The 10,754-nt window shown below is 41.2% G+C and overlaps 1 protein-coding gene across 2 annotated transcripts; it reads left to right on the top strand.

Annotated features, from left to right (window-relative positions):
* The first annotated feature begins 6,308 nt into the window (after nucleotides 1-6,308).
* Nucleotides 6,309-10,064, top strand: LOC127327313 (uncharacterized). 2 transcript variants are annotated; one of them, XM_051354092.2, is made up of 6 exons: nucleotides 6,309-6,581; nucleotides 6,671-6,706; nucleotides 6,794-6,829; nucleotides 6,920-7,328; nucleotides 7,442-7,704; nucleotides 9,015-10,064. In XM_051354092.2, the coding sequence occupies exons 1-6, from the start codon at nucleotides 6,531-6,533 to the stop codon at nucleotides 9,840-9,842; spliced, it is 1,623 nt and encodes a 540-aa protein (XP_051210052.1). In that variant the 5' UTR covers nucleotides 6,309-6,530; the 3' UTR covers nucleotides 9,843-10,064. The 2 variants fall into 2 exon arrangements, with proteins under 2 accessions (XP_051210052.1, XP_071680088.1); XM_071823987.1 differs by having other exon boundaries at nucleotides 6,666-6,706.
* The last annotated feature ends 690 nt before the right edge of the window (nucleotides 10,065-10,754 follow it).

Genomic DNA, 10,754 nt, shown 5'->3' with positions numbered 1-10,754 from the left:
TTGAAGCTTTTATGGATACCGATAAATTTCGAAATATGAGTGCTACTTATGGTCTTGACTCTCAAGTTGCTGCAAATCTTTATAAATCCTTTGCTTCTCATTTTGAATTGCCTAAGAAGAATTTTGATAAGTATCATGAACCTTTTAAAGAGGCTTGCATGAAGAATGAAATTGTTGTTAATTATTGCAATAAGCATGCTCAAACTCCTAAGAATTCTATTTCTTATAAGCATGTTAATTTTTGTGGAATGCATAGACCTTGTGGAATTAATCAAGTCAAAGATGAATATTGCATCCATCATATTAATGAAAAAACTAGAAAGTGGTTTAGGGCTCTAGATGATCTTGGTAAAAAAGTTTGTGCCCTCTATCCTTTTATTTGTGAAGTTTGCCATGAAGTGGGTCATTTTAATTTTCAATGCTCCTCCAATGATAATTTGAACCCAATGAGTGCTGCAAATTTGTATTGTGATGATGAAATTACTCCTAATCAGCATGATGAACTTACTTTATTTTTGGGGTGTGAAGAACTGTCGAGAAAAATCTCTTTGTTACATATGAGTGATCTTGATATTGATGATGTCCTGCATGGGTGTTTTTCTTATTGCATTGATAATAGCCATACAAATACTTACATACAAAATATTTTAGAAGATGACACCTTGCCAAAATATGATAGGACCGCCATGTGTTTTGAACTAATTAATGGAAAGGAGGAATCCTCCCAAGTTTCTTCTATTGTTTCTGAAAGTAAAACAGGTTATGCGGACAAGCTACCCTTCAAGCCTCTTCCTCCTAAAGAAGGGAACGAGGATAAGGAAGAGAAGAAGAAGAAGAAGAAGAAGGGAACGAAGAAGAAGAAGAAGAAGAAGGAGAATAAAAAGAAAGAGGTAACGGCGTATCCCCGCGTGAATGAGATAACGCTAGGTAACCGTAAGTATGTTGCTCCTAATGATTATTGTGATAATGAATCTGAATACGATGATCTTCCTATGCTCTCTACATACATTAGTAATCATGATTTGAATGAGCACACTACTTTTGATATTGCAAATCTCTGGGAAACTAATTCTGAAAATGATGATAATAATTGCCATAGTGTCAGTGCTATCCATGCTTCCTCCCATAATAATATAGAAAGCTGTAAGCTTGGGGAAGAGGTGTTTGAAAATCCTTTTGCTACTGATCATTATGTGTTTGATACATCTCCTTCTAATAACAATGATGGTATGGTCATAGATAAACCGACTGTGAAAGATAACTATTCTATTTCTTATGATGACACTGTGCCTCCGATCTTTGATGATTATTATAAAGAATGCTATGATATAGGTTATAATTATCCTTATGAAACTTGTCATAGTCATGATTGGATTACCAAAAACAATTCTTTTAATATGCAACTTGTTTACCATGTTCAAATTCCTGATAATAATCTTGCTCCAATTACTATTAATGAGAATAACTCTTCTTATGCCAAAATTAATGATACTTCTATGCATATGAACCATGATAAGAATGTTTTAAGTGATGGGTATATTGTGGATTTCATCAATGATGCTACTGAAAGTTATTATGAGAGAGGGAAATATGGTTATATGCATCTTAATAATATTAAGTTTCCCCTCTTTATGTTGAGAATCTTGAAGTTACTCGTGTTTTATCCTCTTATGCTTGTCACTTTGTTCTTCATGAATTCATTCGTGTACAAGATTCCTCTTCATAGGAAGCATGTTAGGCTTAAATGTGTTTTGAATTTGCCTCTTGATGCTCTCTTTCGCTTCAAATACTATTTCTTGCGAGTGCATCATTAAAAACTGTTGAGCCCATCTTAATGGCTATAAAGAAAAGAACTTCTTGGGAGATAACCCATGTGTTATTTTGCTACAGTACCTTGTTTTTATTTTGTGTCTTGGAAGTTGTTTACTACTGTAGCAACCTCTCCTTATCTTAGTTTTGTGTTTTGTTGTGCCAAGTGAAGCCTCTAATCGAAGGTTGATACTAGATTTGGATTTCTGCGCAGAAACAGATTTCTATCTGTCACGAATCTGGGCTGTTTTCTCTGTAGAAAAATCATAAAAATATGCCAATTTACGTGCGTGTTCCACAGATATGTACGCAACTTTCATTAGTTTCGAGTTTTCTGATCTGAGCAACGGAAGTATTTATTAGAAATTCGTCTTTACGGACTGTTCTGTTTTGACAGATTCTGCCTTTTATTTCGCATTGCTTCTTTCGCTGTGTTGGGTGGATTTCTTTGTTCCATTACCTTCCAGTAGCTTTGAGCAATATCCAGAAGTGTTAAGAATGATTGTGTCACCTCTGAACATGTGAGTTTTTGATTATGTACTAACCCCTCTAATGAAGTTTATGAGAAGTTTGGTGTGAAGGAAGTTTTCAAGGGTCAAGAGAGGAGGATGATATACTATGATCAAAAAGAGTGAAAGCTCTAAGCTTGGGGATGCCCCGGTGGTTCACCCCTGCATATATCAAGAAGACTCAAGCATCTAAGCTTGGGGATGCCCAAGGCATCCCCTTCATCGACAAATTATCAGGTTCCTTCTCTTGAAACTATATTTTTATTCGGTCACATCTTATGCACTTTACTTGGAGCGTCTGTATGTTTCTTGTTTTTGTTTTTGTTTGAATAAATGCTTGTGTGGGAGAGAGACACGCTCCGCTGGTTCGTATGAACACATGTGTTCTTAGCTTTTAATGTTCATGGCGAAGGTTGAAACTGCTTCGTTAATTGCTATATGGTTGGAAACAGAAAATGCTACATGTAGTAACTGGTATGATGTCTTGAATAACTTGATACTTGGCAATTGTTGTGCTCTTGTTTAAGCTCTTGCATCATATACTTTGCAACTATTAGTGAGGAAATACATAGAGCTTGTTAAAATTTGGTTTGCATGAGTGGTTTCTCTAGAGTCTAGATATTTTCTAGTGAGGTATTTGAACAACAAGGAAGACGATGTATAGTCTTATAATGCTTGTAATATGTCTTTTATGTGAGTTTTGCTGTACTAGTTCGTGCTTGTGTTTGCTTCAAACAACCTTGCTAGCCTAAACCTTGTATCGAGAGGGAATATTTCTCATGCATCCAAATCCTTGAGCCAAACAACATTATGCCATTTGTGTCCACCATACCTACCTACTACATGGTATTTCCTGCCATTCCAAAGTAAATTGCTTGAGTGCTACCTTTAAACAATTCAAAATTTATCACCTCTGATTTGTGTCAATGTTTTATAGCTCATGAGGAAGTATGTGGTGTTTATCTTTCAATAATGTTGGGCAACTTTCACCAATGGACTAGTGGCTTCATCCGCTTATCCAATAATTTTGCAAAAAGAGCTGGCAATGGGATTCCCAGTCCCAAATTAATTAACAAAAATAGACACTCCTCCATGGTATGTGATTGTTGGACGGCACCCGAAGGATTCGGTTAGCCATGGCTTGTGTAAGCAAAGGTTGGGAGGAGTGTCATCATAATAAAACTAAAATAAAAAGGCACTCCTTCATGGTATGAGATTGTTGGTAGGCACCCGAGGATTCGGTTAGCCATGGTTTGTGAAAGAAAGGTTGGAAGGAGTGCCACCTAAAATAAAATAAAATGGGAGCCGCTCTTTGAAGGTTTGTCTGGCAAGGGGGTTAGAGTACCCGCTACCATTCGTTGACAACAACATACACCTCTCAAAACTTTATTTTTATGCTCTCTTTATGTTTTCAAAATAAAAGCTCTAGCACAAATATAGCAATTGATGCTTTCCTCTTTGAAGGACCATTCTTTTACTTTTATTGTTGAGTCAGTTCACCTATTTCTCTCCATGTCAAGAAGCAAACATTTGTGTGAACTATGCATTGATTCCTACATATTTGCATATTGCATTTGTTATATTGCTTTGCATTGACAACTATCCATGAGATATACATGTTACAAGTTGAAAGCAACCGCTGAAACTTAATCTTCCATTGTGTTGCTTCAATGTCTCTACTATGAATTTATTGCTTTATGAGTAACTCTTATGCAAGACTTATTGATGCTTGTCTCGAAAGTACTATTCATGAAAAGTCTTTGCTATATGATTCAATTGTTTACTCATTGCATTTACATTGTTTCGAATCGCTGCATTCATCTCATATGCTTTACAATGGTATGATTAAGATTATGTTGGTAGCATGTCACCTCAGAAATTATCTTTTATCGTTTACCTACTCGAGGACGAGTAGGAACTAAGCTTGGGGATGCTGATATGTCTCCAACGTATCTATAATTTCCGATGTTCCATGCTTGTTTTATGACAATACCAACATGTTTTGTTCACACTTTATATCATTTTTATGCGTTTTCCGGAACTAACCTATTGACGAGATGCCGAGAGGCCAGTTGCTGTTTTCTGCTGTTTTTGGTTTCAGAAATCCTAGTAACGAAATATTCTCGGAATCGGACGAAATCAACGCCCAGGTTCCTATTTATCCCGGAACCATCCAGAACACACGAGAAGGACCAGAGGGGGGCACAGGGCCACCAAACCACACCCCGGCGCGGCCCAAGGGGGGGGCGCGCCCCCCTATGGTTTGGGTAGCCCGTGGCCCCTCCGACTCCGACTCTTCGCCTATTTAAGCCGTCGTGACCTAAAACTTCGACACCAATTGACGAAACTCCAGAAAGACTCCAGGGGTGCCGCCGCCATCGCGAAACTCCAATTCAGGGGACAGAACTCTGTTTCGGCACCCTGCCGGGACGGGGAATTTCCCCCGGAGCCATCTCCACCGCCGTCTTCACCGCCATCGCTGCCTCCATGATGAGGAGGGAGTAATCCACCCCCGAGGCTGAGGGCTCCGCTGTAGCTATGTGGTTCATCTCTCTCCCATGTACCTCAATACAATAATCTCATGAGCTGCTTTACATGATTGAGATTCATATGAGTTTTGTATCACTACTATCTATGTGCTACTCTAGCAATGTTATTAAAGTAGTTTTATTCCTCCTGTACGTGTGTAAAGGTGACAGTGTGTGCACCGTGTTAGTACTTGGTTTATGCTATGATCATGATCTCTTGTAGATTATGAAGTTAATTATTGCTATGATGGTATTGATGTGATCTATTCCTCCTACATATGCATGAAGGTGACAGTGTGCATGATATGTTAGTACTTGGTTTAGTTGTATTGATCTATCTTACACTATAAGGTTAGTAAAACATGAACATTATTGTGGAGCTTGTTAACTCCGGCATTGAGGGTTCGTGTAATCCTACGCAATGTGTTCATCATCCAACAAAAGTGTAGAGTATGCATTTATCTATTCTGTTATGTGATCAATGTTGAGAGTGTCCACTAGTGAAAGTGTAATCCCTAGGCCTTGTTCTTAAATACTGCTATCGCTACTTGTTTACTACTGCTGCGTTACTACTGCTTGTTTGCTATTTCACTGTGTTACTGCTGCTGCAATACTACCACCATCAACTACACGCCAGCAAGCTATTTTCTGGCACCGTTGCTACTGCTCATATATATTCATACTACCTGTATTTCACTATCTCTTCGCCGAACTAGTGCACCTATTAGGTGTGTTGGGGACACAAGAGACTTCTTGCTTTGTGGTTGCAGGGTTGCATGAGAGGGATATCTTTGACCTCTTCCTCCCTGAGTTCGATAAACCTTGGGTGATCCACTTAAGGGAAAACTTGCTGCTGTTCTACAAACCTCTGCTCTTGGAGGCCCAACACTGTCTACAGGAAAAGGAGGGGGAAGTAGACATCACCTGCGGGTGTCGTTACCCTCTTGGGAGCGTTGTTGTGGGTATCCGGCCCGTGGTAGGGCTCCGGGTGAAAACCTTAGACCTCACGGTCTCGACGGCGGCGGCGCGCTACGTCGTTACCCTCTTGGGGGCGTCGTTGTGGAGTCCCGACTCGACTTGGTTTCGTGCATCTGTCTCCGGTGGCCAGTTTAGGTTTTCTGTGTTCTTTTTTCGTTTTATCTTTGATCTGCTTTGTAAGAGGTTCTCCTCTCCAGCTTATATCGTTTTGGCCGTTGCGCCTTTATTTATAAAGCGGGGCGAAAGCCTATTCCGAGGAGGAGTTGAGAATGGGGATTTGATAGTAATAATAGTAAAGATTACGTGGTCTTTAGTTCATACTGTGCTAATAGTGCATTATCATTTACCCACCTGATTTTTATTGGTGCAAATTTCGCGGGATTGTGCGCACATCTAAATCTAGTAATCTAGCAGAGTGTAGAGCGTGGCCTTGTACGCATTTTTTTTTTCTTGGGCTGGGATCCTATTAGGGTGTGTGTCGAAAGCTTGCACAAAATGCCTTCCGTGTAGCTTGAATGTTTGATCATCCTTGTGGAAAAAGCGGAAAACATACTACTCTAAAAAAAGTCGATCCAATCCAATCGCTTCCATCATCCCCTCCTGAAACCCTAACCTCTGCCTCTGCAACATCGGCGTTGGCGGCGGCGGCAACGGAATCCTCACTAGGGCACTTTTCTCGATTGATTCTCACACCTTCTCCTGCAAGATGTCGGGCGTGCACGAGAGTTCGGACGGCGGCCATCGAATCGGCACGACGGTACTTTTCTCGATTGATCTCCTCCACTTTTTATTCGTTTTATTTATGGACATGAAACAACGAAATCTCACACCTTCTTCCTAGGCAAGGTGTCCGGCATGGTCACGTATCCGGAGAACGAACAGGTACTTTTCTCGATTGATCTCCTCCTCTTTTTATTCGTTTTGTTTTGGACATGAAACAACGAAATCTCACTCTTCTTCCTCGGCAAGATGTCGGGCGCGGTCAAGTATCCGGAGAAGGAACAGGTACTTTTCTCGATTGATCTCCTCTTTTTATTCGGTTTGTTTATGGGCATGAAATTAACAACGAAATCTCACTCCTTCTTCCTCGGCAAGATGCCGGTCGTGGTCAAGAATCCGGAGGAGGGTCAGGTCTCCCAATTTTTTAAGGACATATATGAGACTAATCAATATATTGTCAACCTCAAGAATCGTTTTCCCCTCGATACGGAGGACTCTGACGTGCATAACCGTCTGATAATTCATGATATCATCCAGAAGATGGGCCGTAAGCTCATCCATGAGGTCAGGCGTAGGTACGGTGATCCGATCATAGATACGATCAGCCAGGCTGGTAAGAACCCCACCTTCAGTGATATGGTGGAAAGCAAGGGTAAGTTTACACTGGATGAACTGCACAAGAAAACAGTTGAGGAGCTCATGGTCGAAGATCCCAAGAGGAAGGTTCGTGTCCCTAGCAGGTTCTGCAGCTTCCACCTGGCAGGATTCGACCTTGATGAGGAGTGTGAGTCTCTATATTCAGATATCACAACTGCCTTTAGGTTTAGCTATTGATTCTGAAGCATTCATCCCCTTGTTTGTTCTGATTTGTGTTCTCTGATCTTGATTGATTTACAGCTACTGCTCAACTTGGGCCACCGTATGAACCCTCATTGTCATCCCCAAGGACGGGGTTGACTAATTATGTTACAGCAGATGCACATTATAAGCTGGCGAATTATTGCACCGACGTTGTTTCCATTAGGGTTATCAAAGCTGGTCCTCGGTACAGATACCCGGTCAAGGTGTATGGGAAAGTTATCGCCAGGGATCAGATTGACTACAAATGTGTCTATCTGTTCAATCGTGAAAGAAAGGATGCCCAGACTATCACTTCAGAGGTAGAGTTTCTTTAATTCTATGTGCTTTCTCAGTTCCATGTTTGTTGTAACAAATTCTGGATGGTGCAGTTATTCTCTTTACTTGTAAAGCTGCTCTGCATCTTGAATTGTACCCGTAATGTTTACCAACCATGTACTACCTCTGTCCCAAAATGTAATCCTTCTAAGGATTACTCAAAAGTCAACATTTTTTAAGTTTGACTAAGTTTATACAATACTATGTCAATATCAATAGATTGACCATAAAGTATATTTAATTAATTATTTGACCATTCAATATTGTAGATTTAGATATTTTTTCTTAAATATTTGGTCAAAGTTAGAAGGGTTTAACTTTTGACTAATCTTAGACTTCATACATTTTGATACGGGGACTATATGTTTACTTGAATGCAGTGAATTTTCTAGTCCAATACTGCTCACTGACATAATTCTTTGCTGCGAATATCACGATTCATATACTTATTGGATACACTTTGTTAAGAAAGAGCTCAATAGATTTCCATTTCAATTTGATCCTTTCAAATACATTTCAATCGGAACAATATATTGTTAGCATCATGTCCAATCTTTTGTTCTAGTCTAGTACTGCTCACTGGCATAATTCTTTAATGCGAATATCACGATTCATATACTTATTGGATACACTTTGTCAAGAAAGAGCTCAATAGATTTCCATTTCAATTTGGTCCCTTAAAATACATTTCAATCGGAACAATATATTTCTAGCTTCATGTCCAATCTGTTGTTCTAGTCCATTACTGCTCAGTGCTCACTGACATAATTCTTTGCCGCGAATATCACGATTCATATACTTATTGGATACACTTTGTCAAGAAAGAGGTCAATAGATTTCCATTTCAATTTGATCCCTTCAAATACATTTCAATCGGAACAATATGTTGCTAGCATCATGGCCAATCTTTTGTTTATCGATATATAGCTTCCTAATAATCTCCCTTTTTATTACCAAGCAACACATTTTCATTTATTCTTCTGCCTTCTATTTTCTCTTCAGATTTCTCTACTGAGGTCCTGTCACATGTTCAATTGGTTTCTGTGTAAAGTTGGATTTGTTTCTGTGAATCAGAAAATGCCTTAATATTGACATGTTCCAAGTTATAAAATATTATGTCTTGCTCATTTCACCATACAAGCCATTGATATCTAGGAATTCTAGTAGCTGTAGTGCAGCAGTTTAAGTGATGTTGAGTATAATTTTGAAATCTTTTAAATTCGTCTGGCTATGAGGTTTTCATTTCCTGGAATTCTTGTTTTGATTCTCACTGTTTTTCTAAACCCTTGTGCAGATGGATATGTTAGCTCTGACAGGTCCATTCCGAGCATTGGTTACATTAGGTTTTATGTATTTCGAGTTCGATTTAAAGGTCAATGACGAGGATGACCCTGACAACGAGGTGCAGTTTAGCAAAGGTGTAATCCCGTATTATTGCAAAGCAGATCGCGAGCGCATCATCTTGCAGCTACCTAGTTTCCAGAGTACGGTGAAATTGGTATTGCAACATGTGGACCTTCCGGTGGCAGCTAGCATTGAAGTCTGTGTTGTGAAACAAGGGCACAATGACCCTCTTGTCCACTTCAATGGTAAAATAACTGCTGGGACCACTAGAAGTTATAGGCAGCATACAGTTCTATATGATAGCAGTGTGCCCTCGAGCAAGGGTTTGTTGAGAGAAAATGGCGCTCTTGCGCTAAATCGTAATCTGGTAGCCGTCAAAGGGCATGTACGAGACCCTGCGCTTAAGGAAGGTGAAAAACTGGTGCTCTATGTTTGTTTTCTTGATGCTGATTGTGAGATCGAGGATGAGGACGAGGATTACCCCGAGCCTGAGGATGATGATGATGATGATGAGGAAGAGGAAGAGGAAGAGGAAGAGGATGATGATGAGGAAGGGGAAGAGGAAGAGGAAGAGGAAGAGGATGTCTCTAAGAAGGTTGTTGCTCTACAATGTCCTCTACGGGAGGCTGTTTGTGAGTACCACGGTCGCAAACTGGAAGTGAAGGTAAATTGGACTGCCATTCTTGCTATCCCGAAGGATACTGATTTCTTCCAGAGGCATGCTTGTCTTCCAGCTGGTTGCTCGTTTGATTATCGATGGGGTCATGTCTTTGAGTGAGAATGACTGTAATTTCTAGGGTTGCTATGTTTTATTATGCTGTTTGAACTCTGTTTTATATGTATTATTGGAGGGTATGTGAGCCTATGTCCTAAGTATGTCGTAGTGCAGTAAGAATTGCTCTGGTTAGTGCGTACTTTGGGATTTATTAGCAATTGATGTACCTGTTGTAAAAAACTGGAGCTTTTATGCTTTAGTAAAATGCCCGTGCTTGGCTGAAAAAATTTCATCCCACATATCTTTTTTTTCGAGAGCACACCAAAGTGTGCCTTATCTTCATACCCCCTCCGTTCACGAATGTAAGAGCATCTCCACTCGTCTCCCCGACGAGGCCCCCGAGCGACGTTTTTTCCATCCGGACGGTGTAATTCGGCCTAGTCGCGCCCTCGGTTCCTCATTTTCGTCCGGATTTGGCCCTTCATCCATCCGGCGAGCCCACGCCATCCCCGGTCCCCCGGGGCGCGCTCGGGGACTCCGGACGAAAGAATTTGGCGCGAAACGTCATGTGGACCCGCGTAGTCGGCGACAGGAAAACCAAATCCTGTCGATTTTCCCTCCAATTTGCTTGCATATCCCATTCTCTCCCGCCGAATTTGTCCATTCTCCTCCTCGTCTTCCAGTTCCCGGCCTCGTCTTCTCGTCCACCACCGCTCTCCTCCTCGTCTTCTCATCCACCACAATGCCGCCGAAGGCGACGACGAGGAAGCCGCGGGCGAAGAAGGAGCGGCCGCCGGGCATGACGAACGCAGAGTGGGCGGCGGACGAGAAACGGCGCGAGGTCGAAACAAGCGGCAGGGCGGAGAGGGTGAAAAAAGCCGCCGCCAAGAGGGCGGCGGCGGCGGCCCAGGACGAACAAGCGAGGAAGATCAGCATGGCCATCGGCATGGGCCATGTTCCCGGCGGCGGCGGCGG

Source organism: Lolium perenne, chromosome 1, assembly GCF_019359855.2.
Source record: "Lolium perenne isolate Kyuss_39 chromosome 1, Kyuss_2.0, whole genome shotgun sequence".
NCBI classification, from domain to species: domain Eukaryota; kingdom Viridiplantae; phylum Streptophyta; class Magnoliopsida; order Poales; family Poaceae; genus Lolium; species Lolium perenne.
This window is presented reverse-complemented; position numbering and strand designations above follow the sequence as displayed.